Genomic DNA, 27,325 nt, shown 5'->3' on the forward strand with positions numbered 1-27,325 from the left:
CAAGTCTATAGGACACTCAAATGGTGCATTGGTCTTCATCAACCATGGGATTGAGTTCAAGAGCCGAGAGGTAATGTTACAGCTGTACAGAACTCTGGTCAGACCCCACTTTGAGTACTGTGCTCAATTCTGGTCACTTCACTACAGGAAAGATGTGGAAACCATAGAAAGGATGCAGAGGATTTTACAAGGATGTTGCCTGGATTGGGGAGCATGCCTTATGAGAATAGGTTGAGTGAACTTGGCCTTTTCTCCTTGGAACGGCGGAGGATGAGAGATGACCTGATAGAGGTGAATAAGATGATGAGAGGCACTGATCCTGTAGATAGTCAGAGGCTTTTTCCCAGGGCTGAAATTGCTATTATGAGAGGGCACAGTTTTAAGGTGCTTGCAAGTATGTACAGAGATGTCAGGGGTAAGTTTTTTTACGCAGAGAGTGGTAACTGCGTGGAATGGGTTGCTGGCAACGGTGGTGGAGGCAGGTACAATAGGGTCTTTTAAGAGACTCCTGGACAGGTACGTGGAGCTTAGTAAAATAGAAAGCTAGCATTGAGGGCCGAAGGGCCTGTATTGTGCTGTAGATTTTCTATGTTTCTATGTGCAACCTCAGCACTGCCTCTTGGAATCTTTGGCCCAAGATGTCTCAAAGTGGTCAAATGAATGGGGCTATACCAGATGTGCCAGCTATGGCTGATACAAAACTAAGGATTTAATAAACTATGGTATATCACAGAACTTAATCAATAAGTCATACCAGAGGAGAAGATGTTCAAACAACATGTTCTGCACCTCCAATGTGTTTGGTGTGAAGTCACATAGTACTGGTCTCACGAGATAGATGAGTTTCCACATGACTGCTTTGAGTTGGGAGACTGGTCCTTCTTCAAAGATTCAGCAGCTAGCCTAGATGTCACCATCTCCCCTCTGTAGCCCACAGATATGGAGGCTGGGAATACAATTGCTATCAAAAATCTAAATACTACATCTATAATCAGCACTAAATGTGTAGGCATTACACTTATAACTTTCCAGCTGCTGCAGCAAAGGGAAATAACTTAGCACAGAGGTGCAGCATATGTTACCTTTCCAACATACTTGCATCACCTTCGACAGAGTTTAATGACATAGGTGGGCGTACTCTGCAATGCACTCTAATATTCCCACGTAATTCCTAACAAGAAAAGTGTCTTTAATTAGCAATGTTTACAAGAAGCTAAATGAACTAAATTTTACTATTTACAATATGCCAATACAATGGGCAAGTTGAAGAAAACCAGTGTTAGACTTTACTTTGGAGACACCTGATTTGCATATTTTGGCTTTTATTTCTCTTATAGCCAGGAGGATGCTCTTGCTTAAATTGAAGGATGCTGTTCCGTCTACTCACGTTCAACGGTTACTGGATGTTATGTCATGTTTAAATTTACAGAAGATCCATTGTTCAGCTTTTGAATCTAGCCAAGACTTTTATACATTGTGGGGACCATTTTTGAGTTACTTTCAAAACCTTTGATTTGTTGTAAAATAGATGGTGGCTAATAATATATTTTATTATATGATAAGGGTTTTTTTCCCTTTTCTCTTGCTTTTCCTAACAGCTCTGACTTTGGTAGTGAGTTTAGATTTTCTTTTCTGTGTAACAAATTATTATATTTCAATATTACGATTTAATTTAATTTTTAAGAATACAAGGTTTTGTGATTGTAACCGTATTTTTAATACAATGTGTTTGATACTATTTTATTTTTTTCTTTTGACTTATAATATATATCTTCTTGTACTCTGTATTCCTCTATGCAGAAACTAGTAAAAATATTGAAAGAGAGAAAACCTACAGCACAATACAGGCCCTTCGGCCCACAATGCTGTAGAAATTACCTATGGTTACCCGTAGCCCTCTATTTTTCTAAGCTCCATGTGCCTATCCAGGATTCTCCTAAAAGACCCAATTGTATCCACCTCCACCACCGTCGCCGGCAGCCCATTCCACGCACTCACCACCCTCTGCATAAAAATCTTACTCCTGACATCTCCTCTGTATCTACTTCCAAGCACCTTAAAACTGTGCCCTCTTGTTCTAACCATTTCAGCCCTGGGAAAAAGCCTCTGACTATCCACACTATCAATGCCTCTCATAATCTTATACACCCCTATCAGGTCACTTCTCATCCTCCGTTGCTCCAAGGAGAAAAGGCCAAGTTCACTCAACCTATTCTCATAAGGTATGCTCCCTAATCTAGGCTACATCCTTGTAAATCTCCTCTGCACCCTTTCTTTGATTTCCATGTCGTTCCTATAGTGAAGCAACCAGAATTTAGCACAGTATTCTAAGTGGGGTCTGACCAGTAGTAGCTGCAACATTACCTCTCAGCTCTTAAATTCTATCCCATGGTTGATGAAGGCCAATGCACCGTATGTCTTCTTAACCACAGAGTCAACCTGTGCAGCAGCTTTGAGTGTCCTATGGACTCGGACCCCAAGAACCCTCTGATCTTCCACACTACCAAGAGTCTTACCATTAATACTATATTCTGCCATCATATTTGACCTACCAAAATGAACCACTTCACACTTATCTGAGTTGAACTCCATCTGCCACTTCTCAGCCCAGTTTTGCATCCTATCGATGTTCTGCTGTAACCTCTGACAGCCCTCCAACAACACCCCCAACCTTTGTGTCATCAGTAAATTTACTAACCAATTCCTCCACTTCCTCATCTAGGTCATTTATAAAAATCACAAAGAGAACAGGTCCCAGAATCGATTGCTGAGGCATGCCACTGGTCTCCGACCTCCATGCAGAATATGACCCGTCTACAACCACTCTTTGCCTTCTGTGGGCAAACCGGTTCTGGATCCACAAAGCAAGGTCTCCTTGGATCCCATGCCTCCTTACTTTCTCAATAAGCCTTTTCCTACCTATGTCGTTGGTATCAATATGTACCACAACCTCTGGATGTTCTCCTTCCCACTTCAGGATATTGTGAATGCAATCTGAAACATCCCAGACCCTGGCACCTGGGAGGCAAACTACCATTCCTGTTTCTTTCCTGCATCCACAGAATCACCTGTTTGACCTCCTAACTATAGAGTCCTCTATCACTGCTGCTATCCTCTTCCTTTCCTTACCCTTCTGAGCCACAGGGCCAGACACTATGCCGGAGGTGCGGCCATTGTTTCTTCCCCCAGGTTGCCCGTCCCCCCAACAGTACTCAAACATGAGTACTTATTGTTCAGGGGGACAGCCACAGGGGTACTCTCCTGTATCTGACTCTTGCTTCCCTTGTTGTAAGCAGATCACCCCTCATTCTTCTGAATTCCAGTGAGTACAAGCCCAGGGCTATCAAATGCTCTTCATATGGCAAGACTTTCAATCCCAGAATCATTTCTGTGAACCTCCTTTGAATCCTCTCCAATGTCAGCACAACATTTCTAAGATCAAGAGCCAAAACTGCTCACAATACTGGAAGTGAGGCCTCACCACAGCTTTATAAAGCCTCAACGTTACATCCTTGCTTTAAATACTAATCCTCTTGAAATTAATTAGATTAGATGAGTGCTGATATCACATTTGCCTTCTCACTACTGACACAACCTGCAAATTAACTTTTAGAGAATCCTGCATAAGGACTCCCAGGTCCTTTTGCACCTCCGATTTTTGAATTTTCTCTCCATTTATAGTATATCCTTTTATTTCTTCTACCATACAATTCCCAATACTGTATTCCATCTGTCACTTCTTTACCCATTCTCTTAATCTAAGTCCTTCTGTAGCTTCTCAACTTCCTAAAAACTTCCTGCCCCTCCACCTCGCTTCATATCATCTGCAAACTTTGCCACAAGGCCAGCAATTCCATCATCCAAGACATTGATGTATAACGTGAAAAGAAGCGGTCCCAATACAGACCACTTTGGAACACCACTAGTTACTGCAGCCAACCAAAAAAGGCTCCCATTGTTACCACACTTTGCCTCCTGCCGATCAGACACTGCTTTATCCATGCTAGTATCTTTCTTGTAATACCATGGGCTCTTTTAATCATAAGGAAATTGAAATGCCATTACCCAACTTGACAGCCTCCAATGTACATCAATCCAGAGTCACCTTTGCATATGTAAAATTTGTCTCCTGGAGAGTGAACCATCAGAAAGAATTGAATTGGGAGAAATTGTTATGGGAAACAGGGAAATGGCAACAGAATTTAATGCGTACTTTAGATCTGTCTTCACCAGGGAGGACACAAGCAATCTCCCAGATGTATGGATGGGCCAGGGTCATAAGATATCAGAGGAATTGAAACAGATTGACATTAGGAAAGAAACTGTGATGAGTAGACTGATAGGACTGAAGGCTAATAAATCCCCGGGTCCAGATGGTCTGCATCCGAGGGTTCTAAAAGAGGTGGCTCAGGAAATTGCGGATGCATTGGTAATCATTTTCCAATGTTCCTTAGATTCAGGATCAATTCCTGAGGATTGGAGAGTGGCTAATGTTATCCCACTTTTCAAGAAGGGAGGGAAGGAGAAAACGGAGAACTATCGCCCTGTTAGCCTAACGTCAGTCATGGGGAAGATGCTTAAGTCCATTATTAAGGATGAAATAGTGGCACATCTTGACGGCAGTAATAGGATTAGGCCGAGCCAGCATGGATTTACCAAGGGCAAATCATGCTTGACTAATCTGTTGGAGTTTTTTGAGGGTGTAACAAGGATGTTAGACGAGGGTAAGCCAGTGGATGTTGTGTACCTAGATTTTCAGAAGGCATTCGATAAGGTGCCACATAGGAGACTGGTGAGTAAAATCAGAGCTCATGGCATTGGGGGCAGGGTTTCAACATGGATAGAAAACTGGTTGGCAGATAGAAAGCAAAGGGTAGCAGTGAATGGGTGTTTCTCGGACTGGCTGGAGGTGACTAGTGGGGTACCACAGGGCTCTGTATTGGGACCACAGCTCTTTAGGATTTATGTCAACGATTTAGATGAGGGCATTGAAAATTATATCAGCAAGTTTGCTGACGATACTAAACAGGGCGGCAGTGTGACATGCGAAGAGGACATTAGGAGAATACAGGGAGACTTGGATAGGCTGGGCGAGTGGGCAGATACTTGGCAGATGTCATTAAATGTGAAGTTATCCACTTTGGAAGCAGGAACAAGAGGGCAGAGTATTGTCTGAACGGTGTAGAGTTAGGTAAGGGAGAAATGCAAAGAGACCTAGGAGTCCTAGCTCATCAGTCAATGAAGGTGAATGAGCAAGTGCAACAGGCAGTGAAGAGGGCAAACGGAATGTTGGCCTTTATTACAAGGGGAATTGAGTACAAGAGCAAGGATGTCCTTTTGCATTTGTACAGGGCCCTGGTGAGACCACACCTGGAATATTGTGTACAGTTTTGGTCTCCAGGTTTAAGGAAGGACATTCTGGCAATTGAGGAAGTGCAGCGTAGATTCACTAGGTTGATTCCTGGGATGGCAGGGCTGTCTTACGCAGAGAGATTGGAGAAATTGGGCTTGTACACACTGGAATTGAGGAGATTGAGAGGGGATCTGATTGAAACGTTTAAGATAATTAAAGGATTTGATAGGATTGAGGCAGGAAATATGTTCCAGATGTTGGGAGAGTCCAGTACCAGAGGGCATGGATTGAGAATAAGTGGTCAGTTATTTAAAACAGAGTTGAGGAAAAACTTCCTCTCCCAGAGAGTTGTGGAGGTGTGGAATGCACTGCCTCGGAAGACGGTGGAGGCCAATTCTCTGGATGCTTTCAAGAAGGAGCTAGATAGATATCTGATGGATAGGGGAATCAAGGGATATGGGGACAAGGCAGGGACTGGGTATCGATAGTGAATGATCAGCCATGATCTCAGAATGGTGGTGCAGACTCGAGGGGCCGAATGGTCTACTTTTGCACCTATTGTCTATTGTCTAATTTGGCCCAGATGCTATCCCTAACCATGTCCTTAATCCCTGTGGCAGGGGTATTTGCAGATCGTTTAACCTCTACCTGCTCAAATCTGAGGTTCCCACCCACTTTACAAAGACCATTATCGTCCCAGTACTTAAGTAATGTGTCGTAATTACTATCACCCCGTGCCTCTGACATCCAGCATCATGAAGAACTTCAAGAGGCTAATCATGGCACACATTAATTCCAGCCTCCTAGATAACAATGAACCACTGCAATTCACCGACCACCAAAACAGGTTTAAGCTGGATAATCTATACAAGTCTCGGAGCATCTGGACGGTAAGGACACGTATATTTGACTATATTTTATTCACTACAGCTCCCCTTTCAACACTATAATTCCAAACAAACTCATTTCCAAAATCTTAATCCTAGGATTCATCACCTCCCTTTGCAAATGGATCTTTAATTCCCTGACCAAAAGACTGCAGTCAGTAAGGATAGGAAACAACAATGTCACCATGATTATACTCAACACTGGTACCTCCCAAGAATGTGTCCTCAGCCTTCTACCCTAGCCAGATTCTGCACTAACTCCATCTGCAAATTTGTTTATGATACCACCATTGTATGTTATATCTCAAATAATTCTGAGTCAGAGTATAGGTTGGAAACAGAGAGCTTAATGACATGGTGTCATGACAACAACCATTCTCTCAAAATCAACAAAAGAGTTGGTCATTGTCTTCAGGAAGGGAGGTGTTGCACATGCTCCAGTCTTCATGGTGCTGATGTTGAGAAGATTGACAGCTTCAAGTTCCGAGAAATTGCCTGACCTCATCCAACTACACAGACACCATGGCCAAGAGAGATCACCAGCTCCTTCTCTTCCTTGGAAGACTACAGAAATTTTATATTCCCTTTAGGTACATGAATGTGAGGAAAATGGAGTGATATGAACATTGTACAGGCATAAGGGATTAGATTATTTGGCCATTTAATGACTAATGTACTTGGTTTAAAACACCATTATGGGTTGTAGGGCCTGTTTCTGTGTTACACTGTTTCTGTTCTATGCCTCAATGGGAGAACTATCCAGAAATCAATGCAAGTGCTTCCTAAACAAACTCAATATTTCAGTGTGCACTTCGCTGAGTACACCCGTTCCCAAATTATGGTCCCCAGGTTCCTGCCTAATAACATCGTAATTCTCTTTCCTACTTGCCAGTGACCTTTTGTAGTCCTTCCAGGCTTTCCTACTTCCCTTCTTGAGTTCTTTTCTAGCTTCTTTATAATCCTCAAGAGCTCTGCTTGGTTCTAGCTTCTTAAGTTTACATTCTTTTCCATTTTCTTCTTGGCTAAATTCATCACCTCTTTCGACATCCAAATTCTCTTATCTTGCCATCCCTGTCCTTTCTTCTTACTGGAAACATGGCTGTCCTGTATTCTGTGCAGTTTATCTTTAAACACACTTAACATGTCAGATATGGTCTTGACCAAAAAAAACTGTTCTCAATTAACTCTCCCTAGCTCCTGCCTAATGTGCTTGTAATTTGCCCTGCTCCAATTTAATACTCTCCTGCAAGGTCCATATCTTGATCTACAGAAATCTTATAATTTGAGTGGTTGTGGTCATTGTTCTGTAACTGCTCACCCATTAAGAGCTCAGTCACTTGACCAGACTCATTACCCAACACCAGGTAAAGCACAGCCCTCCTCTTTTCAGACTATTGATTTACGAACCCTTCCTAGATGTACCTAACAAATTCTGCCCCATCTAAATCTCTTGCACTAAGAAGGTCCCAGTATTTATCAGGGAAGTTGAAGCCCATGATAACAACCCTAATGTTTTTACACCTTTCCTTAATCTGCCTACATATCTTTTCCTCAATGTCCCTGTGGCTATTAGGAGGCCTCTTGTACAATCTCAGAGTGATTACACTCTTCCAATTTTTGAGTTCTATCCATATAAACTCAGTAGATGAGGCCTCCATTATGTCCCCTCCGAATACATGTGATATTGGTACTGCAACTCCCCCAACCTCTTTTACCTCCGTATCTTTTCTAAAACATCAAAATTCTGGGACATTAAGCACCCATTCCTGTCCCTCTCTCAACCAAGTCTCTGAAATCACTGCAGCATCATAGTTCCATGTAATGATCCAAGTTCACCACTTTTACCCATAAAACTCTATAAAACTTCTAGCATTAAAATACAAACTATTCCTCCCATTTACTTTCTCAATCTTCTTATTATTAATAATAATATGGACAAAATACAAATGATATATTAATAAAGAAATTACAAACATACAAATTTCATTACAGATGAAAAAAGACAAACAATGGTTACAGTATAAATGGGTTTACCAAGACATGAACCATACAGTATGTATGAACATGGTAAGTCTAGATATTTCATAATATATGATATAAAAAAACAGAAAAAAAGAAAAAGAAAAAAATATATAATGCAAAATTAACTAATCTACTAATCTAATGACTAATAAAGAAGAAAAAAGAAGCAAAAAAAGGGAAAAAAAAGAAAGTTGGAAGAAAAAAAAGGGCTGTTTATAATATCTCACAAGAATAAATAATCATCAATGCTGTCACTTCCGGTCCTCTCAGCATACACAAGCTAAAAGCTGGAAAGTCGAATGAACTTGGAACGGGGTCATATTACATCATATGAAAATATTGAATAAATGGTCTCCATATCTTTTCAAATTTCATAGAAGTATCAAAAACACCACTTCCAATTTTTCTAAATTTAAATATAACATAGTTTGAGAGAACCAATTAAATACAATGGGAGGATTAACTTCCTTCCAATTCAGCAATATAGATCTTCTAGCCATCAGAGTTAGAAATGCAATCATTCGACGGGCGGAAGAAGATAAATGCAGTGAGTCCATCACTGGTAAACCAAAAATTGCGGTAATAGGATGAGGTTGTAAATCAATATTCAAAACCGCAGAGATAATATCAAAAATATTTTTCCAATATTTTTTCAAAAGTGGACATGACCAAAACATATGATTTAAAGACGCGATTTCAAATTGACATCTATCACAAATAGGATTTATATAAGAGTAAAAATGAGCTAATTTATCCTTGGACATATGGGCCCTATGTACGACCTTAAATTGTATTAATGAATGTTTGACACATATCGAAGATGTGTTAACTAATTGAAGAATTCTATCCCAATTCTCATTAGGAATAATAAGATTAAGCTCTCTTTCCCAATCCTTTTTGGTCTTATAAAGGGGCTCTGAATGTATCTTCATAATTATATTATAAAGTTTTGAAATAAGCCCTTTTTGAAAAGAGTCTAATTCAAACAAGCTCTCCAAAATATCTGAAGGCACAAAATTTGGAAACGTAGGGAGTACAGTACTTAAAAAATGTCTAATCTGTAAATATCTAAAAAAATGAAATCTAGGCAAGTTATATTTGTTGGATAATTGCTCAAAAGACATAAAACAATTGTCCAAAAATAAATCGGAAAATCTTAGCAATCCCTTAGTTTTCCAAACCGAATAAGCTTGATCTATAATGGAAGGGTGGAAAAAGACATTAGATACAATAGGACTATTTAAAACGAATTGAGTCAACCCGAAAAATTTCCGAAATTGAAACCATATACGTAAAGTATATTTAACTTTCGGGCTGTCAATTCGTTTCGGCAATTTAGAAAGAGCAAAAGGGAGAGAAGTCCCTAAAATAGAACCCAGAGCATAACCTGATACAGATTTAATTTCTAAACTCACCCAATGAGGGCCAAAAGATCCACCCCAGTCTTTCAACCAACATGATAAATATCTAATATTAACTGCCCAATAATAAAATCTGAAATTAGGTAATGCTAACCCACCTTCCTTCTTTGTCTTCTGTAAATATATTTTACCTAACCTGAGATTTTTATTCTGCCATATATATGAGGAAATTTTTGAATCAACATTAGTAAAAAAAGATTTCGGAATAAAAATTGGTACCGCTTGAAAAATATATAAAAACTTAGGTAAAATAACCATCTTAATAGCATAATAGCATTAATCCTGCCTATTAGAGATAGAGATAATGGTGACCACTTAGTAAACAAGCCTTTAATCTGATCAATTAAGGGTAAAAAATTAAATCTAAATAAATCTTTATGGTTTTTTGTGATTTTGATCCCTAAATAAATAAGAGTCATTAACTAATTTAAAAGGTAAATTTCCATATATTGAGACCTGTCTATTCAAAGGAAACAATTCACTCTTATTAAGATTTAACTTATACCCAGAAAACTCACTAAATTGAGTCAACAATGATAAAACTGCTGGAATAGATTTCTCAGGGTTAGAAATGAATAATAATATATCATCTGCATACAAAGATAACTTATGAATGTCTGTCCCACGATTAATACCCAAAATATCCTGTGATTCTCTGATGGCAATTGCCAAAGGTTCTAAGGCAATGTTAAATAGTAATGGACTAAGAGGACATCCTTGTCTAGTGCCCCGAAATAGGCGAAAAAAGGGAGATCTTTGATTATTGGTAAACACTGAGGCTACTAGAGTGTGATAAATCAATTTAATCCAAGAAATGAATGTCGGACTAAAATTAAACTTCTCCAACACATTAAATAAGTAAGGCCATTCAACTCTATCAAATGCTTTCTCTGCATCTAATGAAATCATGTGAGGGAGTATAAACAATATTCAGTAATCTCCTAACGTTGAAAAAAGAATAGCGATTTTTAATAAAACCGGTTTGATCTTCTGAAATAATTTTGGGTAATACCTTCTCCAATCTGGATGCCAGTAACTTGGAAAAAATCTTGGAGTCTACATTCAATAAAGATATTGGTCTATAGGATACACAATCAGTGGGGTCTTTATCTTTCTTCAATATTAGACAAATGGAAGCTCTATAAAAAGATTGTGGCAAATTCCCCAATCTAATTGCTTCCTCAAAAACCTTACATAACCAAGGAGAAAGAGTAGCGGAAAAACATTTTTAAAATTCTACTGTATACCCATCTGGACCTGGTGCTTTCCCAGAATTCATTGAGGAAATAGCCCCTTTAATTTCTACATCCATAATAGGAGTATCTAATATTAAAAGATCATCGGATGATGATCTTGGGAAATTTAATTTCCCAAGAAAATCACACATGGTATTACAATCCTGAGGGAATTCAGATTGATACAGGGAGGTATAAAAGTCTTGAAATGCCTTATTTATCTCATCATGATTAACTGTCAAATTCCCATTCTGCTGACGAATCTTAGTGATTTGACGTTTAACCAAAGCATTCTTCAACACTAGCTAACAGTTTACCTGATTTATCACTATGTATATAAAAATGAGATCTGGTTTTCATTAATTGATTTTCAATCGGAGATGTAAGAAATAAACTATGTTCCATTTGAAGTTCAACTCTTTGTTTGTAAAGCTCCTTACTAGGAGTAATCGAATATTTCTTATCAATCTCTTTAATTTTATCGACCAATAAAAGAGTTTCCTTCTTAATGCGTTTTCTCAAACCAACGGAGTAAGAGATAATCTGTCCACGTATATACACTTTAAAAGTGTCCCAAAGTGTTCTGTAGGAGATATCATCCGTGGAGTTAGTTGAAAAGAAGAAATCGATCTGTTCCTTCATAAATTTTATAAAGTCCGAGTCCTGCAGTAAGGTAGAGTCAAATCGCCATTGTCTGGCATTAGAAACTGTATCCGTAAATTTAACAGAAAGTATTAATGGAGCATGGTCAGAGATAGCTATAATATCGTAATTCTCCCATTCTCCCATTGTATCTATTATTTTGGTCCTGCCTGTTTTCACAAGCCATGACATCTACCTTTCTCTCCATCCCTCTATGTTCTGACCTGGTGCTCTACTTCCCATCTGCCTGCCAAAATAGTTTACACCTTCCCAAGTAGCACTAGTAAACCTCCTGGCCAGGATATCAGTTTCCCTCCAGCACCTGGAAAGCAAAACACCTTCCTGGTGTCTCTTTCATGACCACAAAATCTCCTGCCCATCCCCCTAACTACTGAGTCTCCTATCACTATTACTCTGCCTGACTTTATCCTTCCCTGCTCAGCTGGTATTTAAACAACTTCCACATATCAGATGATAATAGCTGCTCACAATCAATGCCCCTTAGCTTCTATCTTATTGTGTTATAATTTGCCCTCTCCCAATTTATTACCCTCCAGCAAAAACTGATTTTATCCTTACTCAGAACTATCTTAAAACACAAGGTAATGTGGTCACTATGTCCACAATGTTCATCCATTATCAAGACAATCTTAATTTCCAAAACCAGCTTTGGTATCTTTTTTCCTCTAGTTGGATTATCCATATACTGTTTCAAGAAGCCCTCTTGGCTACATTGAAGAAATTGTATCCCATCAGAGACTCTGTATAAAAGAAGTTCCAATTGATATTGTGAATTTGCAGACTCCACTCTGAGTTTCTTAAATGCCCACTCTGTTGTTACTGTAAATTTTCATAATTCTTCCATATATCTAATCGTCTACATCTCAATGGCTATTGAAAGGCCAACAGTATAATCCCATCAGTGTAATTGTGCCTTTCTTATTTTTGAGCTCCACCCAAATTGTGAAGAGCCCTCCAGCAGGTCCTCTGTGAGTACTGCTGTGACATTCCACAATCTGGATTAACATCATGTGGAGGCTTGTGTGCTGCAAGGACTCCATTAGGTGATGCCAACTCAGGATCATCCATATTGGAAGAGCAGTGGATGAGATGCCAGACAAAGATTGATCAGTAAATACTGAGTACGAGTTGGAAAGTCCTTGAAAATGAGTCCATAGGTTGTGTTCACAGTTGAGGTGAATGAACGTACCATGCTGGTTCAAGAGCTTGATGGTTGAAGGGTAATAACTGTTCCTGAACCTGGTGGTGGTACTTCTGAGTTGTAGAAGCTTTTCTCATGAAAACATATTATATATTTTATTTGGGTTAGTAACTACTGAAGTCTTGAAATGTGCATTAAAAACAATAAAATAGATAAAATTAAATTTGACAGGACCTTTAAATGTTGACTGTGAGAAAGTAAAACATTCCTCACAGAAATCCAATTAAAAAATTGCATCAATAGAATTTTTTAAGAAATATAAGCTATGAACGTTGACATATAAACACCAAGTTGCATATTTCTCCAATTGCTATCTTAATTCTAGCGATTAACTCTAGAGATTATCTTTGGTGATAACAATCAGTCTTTGCTTTTATTGATGTAATATTTCTTTGACCTTTCAATTGTAGAATTCTGGGTTAACTAAAGCTATTGATAGTCACTGAAATATGAACTGAATTGGAGCCCAAATCACTCTAGAAGTCTTGATCCCATGAAGAAATAATTTCAACTATTTCACACCAAAATCCTCAAATAAATCACTGTTCTGCAAAACATGGAAATAGCCTGTACTCCAATAAGAAATGGAAATTGCTATACTGCCTTAATTTGATAAACAAATATTTTATGTAATGTATTAGAATATAAAAAGTAAATGCAACCATAATTATACTTTGTTTGAGACAGTTTGACAATGTGTAGAATAGTACTTACAGTGAGGGCATTGTGAAGCATCTTCCTTTTCTGCTTTTCAGCATTATATCTACCATTAGCTTCCTGAAGAGATTTTTCGAGCTGAAAGATTCGCTCTTGGAGTTCTGTTATCACAGATGAGAAGAATAACTATTTCATTCTGGCTGTCTTTTCTTCTACAGACTTTGCCTCAAATCCCCGCTTCCATCACTTTCTTCCCATCCCATTAACTCTGGTGGAGTATTTTTTTCATGAATAACTACCCCATTCCAGTACTATGCCCAGTAATTCTGGGTATATCTCAGTACATGCTCACCTACAGCTAAAGTAATCAGGCTTTTAAATAGTGAATAATTTTCCTTCCTTTTGAACCAAAATCAATGAGACATTTTGTCATTTCTTTGGCAGTTTGAATGGGGCACGACTGCGCAAGTGCGTGAAGGTCAGCCTGTGAGACAGCGGGAGATTTTAAAAAGCGAGCACATTAACGGAGCGGGCGACAGAGAGTGGGAGACAAGAGTAGGAAGGCTTTGGCTTAAGAGGCATTGGCGAGCAGAAGCTGAGGACGAGCTTGCTCCCAGTGAGGTAGGCTCCTTTAACTAATCTAATTAACTTAGGAGATGGTAATGGAGGCAGCAGTTAGGGCAGTCGAGTGCTCCGTTTGCAGTATGTGGGAAGTCAGGGCAAGCACAATTGTCTCTGATGACTACACCTGTAAAAGGCGCATCCAGCTACAGCTCCTGACAAACCGAGCTTGGGAACTGGAGTTGAAGCTGGATAAACTTCGGATCATTCGTGAGGCAGAGGCAGAAATAGACAGGAGTTTCAGGGAGATAGTCACCCCTATAAGTCAGGAGACAGGTAACTGGGTGACTGTCAGGAGAGGGAAGGGGAATGGACAGGAAGAGCAGTATACCATTTTGGATACTGTTGGTGGGGACAACCTACCAGGGACAAGTTGCAGTGGTCACGTCTCTGGCACCAAGACTGGACCCTCAGGTCAGAAGGGAAGGAGGGAAAAGAGGAGAGCAGTAGTGATAGGGGGGACAGATAAGAGGTTCTGTGGGAGAGATCGAGAATTCCGGATGGTCTGTTGCCTCCCTGGTGCCAGGGTCCGAGACATCTCAGATCGAGTTCTCAGTATTCTTAAGAGGGAGGGTGGACAGCCAAATGTCGTGGTCCATGTAGGGCCCAATGACATGGATAGGAAGAAGGAGGAGGTCCTGTAAAGAGAGCTTAGGGAGTTAGTTGCAAAATTGAAGGACAGGACCTCCAGGGTTGCAATCTGAGGATTGCTACCAGTGCCATGTGCTAGTGAGGCTAGAAATAAGAAGATAATGCAGCTAAATATGTGGCTAAGGAGGGAGGGCTTCATGTTTCTGGACAATTGGGCCTTGTTCCAGGAGAGGTGGGACCTGTTCCGACGGGACAGGTTGCACCTGAACTGGAGGAGGACTAATATCCTTGCGGGAAAGTTTGCTAGTGCTGCTCCGGGGGGTTTAAACTAGATTTGCAGGGGGAAGGGAACTGGAGTGTTAGAGCAGATAGTGAGGTGGAGGAGGATAAAGGTCATGCGAGAACTGCAAGTATAGTGCATGGAGTAAAGCCAGAACTAACATATAATGAGGCTTTGAGAAAAGAGAAGCAGAATAAAGGGTGTAAAAGTAATAAGGTAAAAGGGCTAAAGTGCGTGTACTTCAATGCAAGAAGCATCAGGAACAAAGGTGATGAACTGAGAGCTTGGAATTATGATGTAGTGGCCATTACAGAGACTTGGCTGGCACCAGGACAGGAATGGATTCTTAATATTCCTGGATTTCAGTGCTTTAAAAGGGATAGAGAGGGGGGGAAGGGGAGGAGGGGTGGCTTTACTGGTCAAGGATACTATTACAGCTACAGAAAGGATGGGTAATGTAGAAGGATCCTTTTGAGTCAGTATGGGTGGAGGTCAGGAACAGGAAGGGAGCAGTTACTCTACTGGGGGTATTCTGTAGGCCCCTGGTAGCAAAAGAGATACCGAGGAGCAGATTTGGAGGCAGATTTTGGAAAGGTGTAAAAATAACAGGGTTGTTATCATGGGTGACTTTAACTTCCCCAGTATTGATTGGCACCTAATTAGTTCCAATGGTTTAGATGGGGCAGGGTTTGTTAAATGTGTCCAGAACGAATTCCTGTCACAGTACGTTGACAGGCCAACTAGGGGGAATGCCATACTGGATCTAGTATTAGGTAACAAACCGGGTCAGGTCACAGATCTGTCAGTGGGTGAGCATCTGTGACTACCGCTCCCTGGCCTTGAGCATTATCATGAAAAAGGATAGAATCAGAGAGGACAGAAAAATTTTTAATTGGGGAAGGGCAAATTATGAGGCTATAAGGCTAGAACTTGCAGGTGCGAATTGAGATGATGTTTTTGCAGGGAAATGTACTATGGACATTTGGTCGATGTTTAGGGATCTCTTGCAGGATGTTAGAGATAAATTTGTCCTGGTGAGGAAGATAAAGAATGGTAGGGTAAAGGAACCATGGGTGACTAGTAAGGTGGAAAAACCTAGACAGGTGGAAGAATGCAGCATATGTGAGGTTTAGGAAGCAAGGATCAGATGGGTCTATTGAAGAATATAGGGTAGCAAGAAGGGAGTGTAGGAAACGGCTGAGGAGAGCAAGAATGAGGCATGAGAAGGCCTTGGCGCGTTGGGTAAAGGAAAACCCCAAGGCATTCTTCAATTATGTGAAGAACAAAAGGATGACAGGAGTGAAGGTAGGACCGATTAGAGATAAAGGTTGAAAGATGTGCCTGGAGGCTGAGTAAGTGAGCGAGGTCCTCAATGAATACTTCTCTTTGGTATTCACCAATGAGAGGGAATTTGATATTATGGGAAAGGTGGTGCTGGAGTTGTTAAAATACATTAGGATGGTTAAGTACCCCGGGCCTGACGGAATATTCCCCAGGCTGCTCCACGAGGCGAGGGCAGAGATTGCTGAGCCTCTGGCTAGGATCTGTATGTCCTCGTTGTCCACGGGAATGGTACTGGAGGATTGGAGGGAGGCAAATGTTGTCTCTTTGTTCAAAAAAGGTAGTAGGGATAGTCCAGGTAATTATAGACTAGTGAGCCTTATGTCTGTGCTGGGAAAACTGTTGGAAAAGATTCTTAGAGATAGGATTTATGGGCATTTAGAGAATCATGGTCTGATCAGGGACTGTCAGTATGGCTTTGTGAAGGGCAGATCGTGTCTAACAAGTCTGATAGAGTTCTTTGAGGAGGTGACCAGGCATATAGATGTGGGTAGTGCAGTGGATGTGATCTACATGGATTTTAGTAAGGCACTTGATAAGGTTCCACACGGTAGGCTTATTTAGAAAGTCAGAAGGCATGGGATCCAGGGAAGTTTGGCCAGGTGGATTCAGAATTGGCTTGCCTGCAGAAAGCAGAGGGTCGTGGTGGAGGGAATACATTCGGATTAGAGGGTTGTGACTAGTGGTGTACCACAAGGATCAGTTCTGGGACCCCTACCTTTCATGATTTTTATTAACGACCTGGATGTGGGGGTAGAAGGGTGGGAAAAGTATTCGCGCCCCCACCCCCAGAAGTTTTCATGTTTTATTGTTTTACAATATTGAATCACAGTGGATTTAATTTGGCTTTTTTGACACCGATCAACAGAAAAAGACTCTTTCATGTCAAAGTGAAAACAGATCTCTACAAGGTGACCCAAATTAATTATAAATACAAAATTGATTGCATAAGTATTCAGCACCCCCCTTAATAGGACACAACAAATCATCACTAGTGCAATCAAATGGTTTTAGAAGTCACATATATGTTAAATGTATATCATCGTGTGCAGTCAAGGTATTTCCATTGATTGTAGTAAGAATACACCTGTACCTGGGAGTTCCAACTGCTGATGTGTCAGTATCCTGGCAAAAGCTACAAGAAGCATAAATAACACTCCAAGTAACTCCAAGAAAAGGTTATTGAAAGGCACAAGTCAAAAGAAAATTTGACTTGTCAAGTTTTCAAAAGAAAATTTTGACAAGTCAAAAGAGAATACAAGGAAGTGTCCAAGTCACTGAATATCCCTTAGATACAGATAACTCAATCATAAAGAAATGAAAAGAATATGGCACAGCCACAAATCTGCCTAGAGCAGGCTGTAAAAACTGAGTGTGCAAGAAGGGGACTAGTGAGGGAGGCCACCAAGAGACCTATGACAACTCTGGAGGAGTTATTAACTTCCTTGGCTGAGATGGAAGCAACTGTGCATACAACAACTATTGTCCAGGTGCTTCAGAAATCACAGCTTTATGGGGAAGTAGCAAAGAGAAAACCACTGTTGAAAAAAAACTCTCATGAAATCTTGGCTAGTTTGCTAGAAGGCATGCAGGAGACTGTGAAGTCAGCAGAAAGAAAGTTCTATGGTCTGATGAAACCAAAATTGAACTTTTTGGCCAGCAGACGAAATGCTCTGGCTATGTACAATAAACACCGCACATCATTAAAAACACACCATCCCTACTGAGGAGAACGGTGGTGGCTGCATCATGCTGTGGGGATACTTATCACTAGAACACTACAGCACAGTACAGGCCCTTTGGCCCTCGATGTTGTGCCGACCCATATATTCCTTAAAAAAGCACTAAACCCACACTACCCCATGACCCTCTATTTTTCTTTCATCCATGTGCCTGTCCAAGAGGCTCTTAAATACTCCTAATGTTTTAGCCTCCACACCCATCCCTGGCAAGTCATTCCAGGCACCCACGACCCTCTGTGTTAAAAACTTACACCTGATGTCTCCCCTAAACTTCCCTCCCTTAATTTTGTACATATGCCCTCTGGTGTTTGCTATTCATGCCCTGAGAAGCAGGCACTGGCTATCCACCCTATCTATGTCTCTCATAATCTTGTAGACCTCTATCAAGTCCCCTCTCATCCTTCTACGCTCCAAAGAGAAAAGTCCCAGCTCTGCTAACCTTTCCAATCCAGGCAAGATCCTGGTAAATCTCCTCTGCACCCTCTCCATAGCGTCCACATCCTTCCTATAATGAGGTAACCAGAACTGAACACAATACTCTAAGTGTGGTCTCACCAGAGATTTGTAGAGTTGCAACTTGACCTCTCTACTCTTGAACTCAATCCCCCTATTAATGAAGCCTCGCATCCCATAGGCCTTCTTAACTATCCTATCAACCTGCGCAACAACCTTGAGGGATGTATGAATTTGAACCCCAAGATCCCTCTGTTCATCCACACTCATAAGTAATTGACCATTAATCCTGTACTCAGCCTTCTGGTTTGTCCTTCCAAAATGCATCACCTCACACTTATCCAGGTTGAACTCCATCTGCCACTTTTCTGCCCAACTCTGCATCCTGTCTATATACTCTTGTAACCTTCGACAACCGACAGCTCCATCCACAACTCCTTCAATCTTCCTGTCATCCACAAACTTACTCACCCATCCTTCTGCCTCTACATCCAGGCCACTTATAAAAATCACAAAGAGCAGGGGTCCCAGAACAAATCCTTGCGGAACTCCACTAGTCACCGACCTCCAGGCAGAATACTTTCCTTCTACTACTACCCTCTGCTTTCTTCCTGTAAGCCAATTTTTTGTCCAAACAACCAAGGTTCCACTGATCCCATGCCTCATGACTTTCTGGATGAGTCTCTCGTGGGGAACCACGTGGGGGATGCTTCATTGCAGCAGGCCCTGGAAGGCTTGTGAAGGTAGAGGGTAAAATAAATGCAGCAAAATACAGGGAGATCCTAGCGGAAAACCTGGTGCAGTCTGCAAGAAAACAACTTGGGAGAAAATTTGTTTTCCAGCAAGACAATGACCTCAAGCATAAAGCCAAGACTACACAGGAAAGGCTTAAAAACAATAAAGTTAACGTCCTGGAGTGGCCAAGTCAGAGTCAAAACCTCAATCCAACTGAGAATTTGAGGCTGGTCTTAAAAAGGGCTGTTCACTCATGATACCATGCAATCTGACCGAGCTTGAGTAGTTTTGTAAAGAAGAAAGAGGAAAATTGCAGTGTCCAGATGTGCAAGGCTGATAGAGACCTATCCAAAGAGATTCCAGGGTGTAATTGCTGTCAAAGGTGCATTTACTAAATACTGACTTGAAGGTGAATACTTAGGCATCAATTACTTGTGTTTTATATTTGCCATTAATTTAGATCACTTTGTAGAGTTCTGTTTTCACTTTGACACAGTAGTGTCTTTTTCTGTTGATAATTGTCAAAAAAGCCAAATCAAATCCACAGTGATTCAATATTGTAAAATAATAAAACATGAAAACTTCTGGGGGGGTGAATACTTTATATAGGCACTGTATATAGTACGCATACTTTGATAATAAATTTACTTTGAAATCACACATCCCACAATTTGCTTCACATACTTTTGCTTCTGTCAAGCTTGGGAACGTGAAACAGTTTTTATTTGAAGGAAAAGCTTTTCAAATTATATTTAATAGCATTATGCTTACGATTCACATCCAGATTGTTTACATGTTGCTTTTCAGTGACAGCTAAAAATTCCTTCAAAGCTGTCTTGTACTTCTCCTGAAACTTCTCAAAGTCTTTAGCCAGTAACTGCAAGGACTTTAGCTCTTGTTTCAAGCCCTGCACAGGTACAGATGAAACAAAATTATTGAGAAGGACTTGAAAACACAGCAAACATTTTATTACAAGATATATGGTTAAAAATTCATGTTATTTTAAAATACTATGTATGTATATGTATATTATATTGTATATTCATGTAAAATTACAGTCAGTAAAAACTATATAAAAATATTTTAAATCCTTCATATAAGCACCATTGTAGAAAATAGAACAGTATAATATAGGAATATGTCATGTTGAACTAATGAAACAAGCAATTATAACTAATAACTAAACTACTGTAATTCAATAAGAGAGGAGGGAGGAAAGGGGTGGGGAGGGGCATATGAGAACAGAGGAGGGAGGAGGGAGAGAGGGGATGAGGGTGAGAAAGATGCCAATACCAGTCCAGATGGTGTCATTCAGAAAATGATTATACTTAGTCAGTTAAATTGTGAAATTTAAAATAATTGAACCTTACTGCTTTACAAATAAAAAACGTTTATTTTTCAGCTACCTCCACACATCATGGAAATGAAAAGTGCAGAGTAACTATTTTGATGGCTGAATGTGTTTTAGAACTTTTGTATGTGTAGGTGGATTTAAATGAACTCATCTTCTTTACAGTCTTATAAAATATTACTTCTGAAGAAATCTGAGAAATATAAACTCTTGTCAGGCTTCCAGCAGGGTACAGGTATCGATTATAACCAAAGTTTTGTTAACAAACACTATCATCTTCTTCAGGGACAACAGAGGCGGCAGAGTTTGACATAAAAACATCAGTTATATTTCATATCTGCACCTGGCTGGAAGCCCGAGAAGTGTATATCCATCATATACGCCAGGAAAACACTAGATTGTTTAAATAAATTGAGAAAATTTATCACAGTGAAGGGAGCTTTACATCCTACTTATGTCTACTCATTAAAAACAGTGACAAATCCATTCTTCCAGCACAGTAGACCATCAAATACAAATCCAAGTGTACACTCTCCAGTCCAATCACATCATTCCAGTAATGTGGAGACCAGAACCAAGTACTTGGCTTTCAAGCTGCGATCGCAATGTTGTACATGTTCTCAAGCCTATCATCCCTACAGGGGCATAAGCCACTGACTGCAGCTTGCCAGAGTCCTCTGTCTACTGTTTCAAGTTGTCCCAGGCATAGCCAATCTTCAAAAATCCTTCCTCTCCCAGGAATGAGGTCTTTGGAGCTTCTGTTGGTGTTTCTGTAGCACCGTTTTTTTAAAAATGGAATGGGTTGCTAGCCCCATGCCCAACCCTCCTTTTGTAGCCTGTCCTAGAACTATCCTTGAGAGAGTTGTATTTAGTACTATTTGTGCATGGTTCTAATATAACGTCTCTGCTCATCGAATTTTTGCATTAGCTAACACTAATTAGGGGTCAATTACTTTACTAACTTCGAAGTATCACAGGCTATTAGCTTGTAGTTTCCATTGACTTTTAACACCTCTACTGTGAATGGTGATTGATCATGCAAATGAGGAATATGAACATACACAATTTACCAGTTGGTCAATATCTGTAATATTAGCTCTGTTTTACACTGTCCAAAGATATACAAGTACTGTCTCCAGAAATACTGCTCAGTACTTCCAATATTCTCATCCAGATTTCCAAATTCTATACTGTTGTTCTTTTTGTTTCTGTCTCTTGTTTTTATTCATTTCCTCCAGTCAAATCAGATGTAATTCATTGCCCTCTCTCAGCAGGCACAATCACAACTTATGTCATTGTCTTTCTTGATCTCTGCTCCACCTAGGTATTCCCACTGTCCCCTTCATCCCTCCCTTGTCTCCACAAGTAAAACACCTACTTCATAAAACATTCCCAATTACAAGGAAAGATCAAAAACCTGAAATATTTACTTTTCTCTCCACAGATGTGTGCCTGACCTGCTGAATGTTTCTAGTATTTTCACTTTTACTGCAGATTTCCAGCATGTGCAGTGTTTTATTTCTCAAGATTCTAATAATAGCTGACATTTTGCTAAAAGTTTAATTACTGCTGAGGACAAACTACCTTGCTTTTGACCGTTAGAACAGAGATGAGGAATTTCTTCAGTCAGAGGGCGGTGAATCTATGGATTTCATCGCCACAGACGGCTGTGGAGCCGAAGTCACTGGGTATATTTAAAGTGGAGGTTGATAACTTGATTAGTAAGGGTACCAAAGGTCACGGGGAGAATGGGGTTAAAAGGGAAAATAAATTAACCATGATTGAACAGCGGAGCAGAACCAAAAGGCCAAATGGCCCAGTTTTACTCCTATGTCTTACGGTCTTCATTGCTCACAAGTCAGTGGGAGAAGTGATCAGAACATATGGTGTATACAATGGAGCAAATGACCTCCAGTATTATAAATTTTCCTTGTTTTTGTGATCCTAAGGTAATTAGATAAATGACAAAGGCAAGCTTTCAGCTCATGTGGAACTAATTGTGCCAACGATTCTCCGTCACAAAAAATAGTGATTTGCATGGAATGTACAGAATGAACTCACAAAGTTGGGATGAAACATGACAATTAGCTAAGCAGAACAGCATTTACCTTTATTGCTGCAGACAGTTGAATACTGACATCTCTCTGAATCACTTGCATATCCTCTAAACGCCTGTGTGAACACGTTGCTTCTTCTCTACTGTCTCTCACTGATCCATGACACTATGTAAACAGATTAACACTTACACGGTCATGGAATTAATTTAGTAATATATATTTATTCTTTTCATTACATACTACTTAGCAAAAGTATAAAATATGAAATGCAGTAATATCATCTAATACAAATTATGTGTAAGAAAAACTGCTAAATAAAGAATTTTTAAAAATGCACTATGACTTTTACATATAATGGCACTCACCCTCATGGATTAGGATAAAAGGAAGACAGTACAAGATTTTCAAGTGATAGTCAATAGATATTACACATTACTGTGAATGTACAAAGACATTTGACTGAAATTGCAATTTAGATCTGATATTGTACGAGTAACAGGATAAATCTATCTCCTGTTGCTATTTCAGAACACTGTTACTAGCAAGTTATTCAGTCACTTTTCAGGCAACCAATTTATACCTGAGAAAGGTGTAATGTTGCAATAATCAAGATTCAAATTCACTTATCACATGTACGTTAAACATACAGTGATATGCATTGATTACATTAACAATTAACACACCTAAGGATGTGATCCTCCACAATATTCCAGGTGGGTATTTAAACTGGAGGTGGCAGTGTTTTTTTTACGAGGTCGAGTTGCGCACTCGACATCAACCCAGAACAGATGGCACAGGAGTCACTGGATCGACATCAACCCGGCACAGGAGCAGTCTGTCACTGGATCGAACTCGCTAATCTCACTGTGCCACCAGCCAACTGGAATGGGGGGGGGGGGGGGTCCGCGGGAATCTTACTAAGAAAAATTTAAGCCAAATACAAAGTTAAACATTCAACACAGTGTCAATAGCAATGACTTAAAATGGCGTAAGGCGTCGTGATCTGACTTAAAATGGCGGACAGCGTTCTCCTTCCTCAGTTTATAAGAACAAATTGTCCGTAAGTCGGACCTTCATAACTCGGGGACTACCTGTATTCCCTTCACATTAACTTAACATATTACTATATATGATACTGCCTGGAGGATGTTGCAGCCATTCAAGGTGTGCTTGACTCACTGCAAGAAGAAAACATAGCTTGAATAACCCTATCTTGTATGGTATATAAAAAGGAAACATTACTTTCGCAAGTTTCAGGTGAAGCAGAGCATTTTCAGTTTCTAGCTGAACAATCCTTTCTTCCTTGCCCTGAAATTACAGAAGACAAGGGATTTTTTAAAATTTACTTCTCAGCCAATGGTGTATCTTAAAACAATATAAAGGCAAAATGTATCAGACTTTGGAACATGCATTAAAAACAAAAAGTACTGGGAACACTGAGCAGGTCAAACAGCAAAGATCAGCAAGAGATTACTGCTTCAGGTTGATAGGACAGATCCAGATTTTTAAAAATTGCATTTCACAGTTGCACATACTCAGTTATTTATCTGCATATATTATGCACAAGACTGATGCAAGTAATCCTGAGGCACTGCCCCTAAGTGTTACAGTCACATCTGCTAATGCAACAGTGATGCCCTGCACAGCACCAGGTCAGAATTGTACATCACATAAACAAGCCCTTTGGCTCAACACATCCATCTCATCCTTTTTGACCATCTATATTATCCCGCATTCTTCAATGTCCTGCCTATTTGAATGTCTGTCCAAATACCTCTTAAGTGTAGTATCTGACTCCACCATTTCCTCTAGTAGCAAGTTTCAGACAGCAGTTTCTGTGTACAAATTTTACCCCTCACATTCTGTTTAAAACTCCTTCCTCTTCACTTAAACCTTTGGCCTTGTGTTTTTGATAATGCGATCATAGGAGAAAGATTCTGATTACCTGCCTATCTAGGCCTCTTAATTTAACATATCTTTATCACTTCCTGAGCTCCCTTTGCTCCAAGGAAAACAAGCCCAGACAATGCAATCTCTCCCCAGAGCCAAAGTGTTTCAATCCAGGCAATACCATGGTGAATCTCTACCATATCATTAAGGTTTGAGCTCTTGGCTTTAGAGCAAAATGTACACTCTCGTATTGGGGGCACAAGAGACTAGAATAAGGAGCAACCAAAGTGCCAGAGGAACTGTTTTGGCATCCATATTAAAGTGGCATAAACTTGCATTGTATATGGTTCGGTGCACTAATATTGGTTTAATTCCTGAGATAAAGGAGTTGTCTCATAAGGAAACATTGAACAGGGTTGGCCAATACTCATGTAAGTTTGATGGACACATTCACTTGGACAGCCAAGTGCAGAGAAAAACGGTCATCTTGATTCTCTTTTTGCAGATGTTGCTTATACTGCTGAATGTGCTCAGCATTTATTTTAGCACTTGTAGTGCTTTTTTTGTGTTTTATAACTGAGAGGTGTGGTAGGGTGGATGCTTTGTACTGGGGAGCAAGGTTCCAGAAGGAGAGGGGGTTTAAACTACTGGGTGTTAACATATTGGATTATCTGTCCTGGGCCCAGCACACAGAAGCAATCACAAGGAAAATGCACCAGTACCTTTACTTCTTTAGGAGGTTAAGAATGTCACCAAACACTAACAAACTTGCACAGATGTTCTGTTGAAAGTATCCTGACTGGTTGCATCATGGTCTGGTACAGCAATCCAAATGTGCAGGAATATAAGAAGCTTTAGAGAGTATAGGACTTGGCCCAGTACATCACAGACACATCCCACCCAACCACCAATACTATCTTACAGAAGGTACTAGCTCATGGCCTACATCCATCAAAGATCCCAGTTATCTGGGCCATGCCACCTTCTCACAGCTACCATCAGGCAGGAGAACATAGAACATAGAATAGTACAGCACATTACAGGCCCTTTGGCCCATAATGTTGTGCCAACCCTCAAACCCTGCCTCCCATATAACCCCCCCCCCACCACCTTAAATTCCTCCGTATACCTGTCTAGTAGTCTCTTAAACTTCACTAGTGTATCTACCTCCACCGACTCAGGCAGTGCATTCCATGCACCAACCACTCTCTGAGTGAAAAACCTTGAACTTGAATATCCCCTTGAACTTCCCTCCCCTTACCTTAAAGCCATGTCCTCTTGTACAGAGCAGTGGTGCCCTGGGGAAGAGGCGCTAGCTGTCCACTCTGTCTATTCCTCTTAATATTTTGTATACCTCTATCATGTCTCCTCTTATACTCCTTCTCTCCAAAGAGTAAAGCCCAAGCTCCCTTAATCTCTGATCATAATCCATACTCTCTAAACCAGGCAGCATCCTGGTAAATCTCCTCTGTACCCTTTCCAATGCTTCCACATCCTTCCTACAGTGAGGCGACCAGAACTAGACACAGTACTCTAAGTGTGGCCTAACTAGAGTTTTATAGACCTGCATCACTACATCGCGACTCTTAAACTATCCCTCTACTTATGAAAGCTAACACCCCATAAGCTTTCTTAACTACCCTATCTACCTGTGAGGCAACTTTCAGGGATCTGTGGACATGTACCCCCAAATCCCTCTGCTCTTCTACACTACCAAGTATCCTGCCATTTACTTTGTACTCTGCCTTGGAGTTTGTCCTTCCAAAGTGTACCACCTCACACTTCTCCGGGTTGAACTCTATCTGCCACTTCTCAGCCCACTTCTGCATCCTATCAATGTCTTTCTGCAATCTTCGACAATCCTCTACACTATCTACAACACCACCAGCCTTTGTGTTGTCTGCAAACATGCCAACCCACCCTTCTACCCCCACATCCAGGTCGTTAATAAAAATCACGAAAAGTAGAGGTCCCAGAACAGATCCTTGTGGGACACCACTAGTCACAACCCTCCAATCTAAATGTACTCCCTCCACCACAACTCTCTGCCTTCTGCAGGCAAGCCAATTCTGAATCCACCTGGCCAAACTTCCCTGGATCCCATGCCCTTTGACTTTCTGAATAAGCTTACCATGTGGAACCTTGTCAAATGCCTTACTAAAATCCACGTAGATCACATCCACTGCACTAGCCACATCTATATGCCTGGTCACCTCCTCAAAGAACTCTATCAGGCTTGTTAGGCACAATATGCCCTTCACAAAGCCATGCTGACAGTCCCTGATCAGACCATGATTCTCTAAATGCTCACAGATCCTATCTCTAAGAATCTTTTCCAACAGCTTTCCCACCACAAACGTAAGGCTCACTGGTCTATAATTACCCGGACTATCCCTCCTACCTTTTTCGAACAAGGGGACATCATTCATCTCCCTCCAATCCTCCGGTGCCATTCCCGTGGACAACGAAGACATAAAGATCCTAGCCAGAGGTTCAGCAATCTCTTCCCTTGCCTCGTGGAGCAGTCTGGGGAATATTCCGTCAGGTCCCGGGGACTTATCCGTCCTTATGTATTTTAACAACTTCAACACCTCCTCTCCCTTAATATCAACATGCTCCAGAACTTCAACCTCACTCATATTGACCTCACCGTCATCAAGTTCCCTCTCAGTGGTGAATACCGAAGAGAAGTATTCATTGAGAACCTCACTCACTTCCTCAGCCTCCAGGCACATCTTCCCACTCTTATCTCTAATCGGTCCTACCTTCACTCCTGTCATCCTTTTGTTCTTCACATAATTGTAGAATGCCTTAGCGTTTTCCTT

At 40.5% G+C, this 27,325-nt stretch overlaps 1 protein-coding gene across 1 annotated transcript in view; it reads right to left on the bottom strand.

Annotated features, from left to right (window-relative positions):
* The window catches only part of LOC132402411 (kinesin-like protein KIF25), a 44,921-nt gene that overhangs the window by 11,630 nt on the left and 5,966 nt on the right, over positions 1 to 27,325 (bottom strand). Inside the window, exons 2-5 of the mRNA XM_059985269.1 lie at positions 23,853 to 23,918; positions 22,662 to 22,775; positions 19,974 to 20,109; positions 13,497 to 13,600 (exon numbers count right to left, since the gene is read on the bottom strand). Coding sequence (XP_059841252.1) covers positions 13,497 to 13,600; positions 19,974 to 20,109; positions 22,662 to 22,775; positions 23,853 to 23,918 — 420 coding nt within the window. The remainder of the gene's footprint in view (positions 1 to 13,496; positions 13,601 to 19,973; positions 20,110 to 22,661; positions 22,776 to 23,852; positions 23,919 to 27,325) is intronic.

This window comes from Hypanus sabinus, chromosome 12 (genome assembly GCF_030144855.1).
Source record: "Hypanus sabinus isolate sHypSab1 chromosome 12, sHypSab1.hap1, whole genome shotgun sequence".
Taxonomy (NCBI): domain Eukaryota; kingdom Metazoa; phylum Chordata; class Chondrichthyes; order Myliobatiformes; family Dasyatidae; genus Hypanus; species Hypanus sabinus.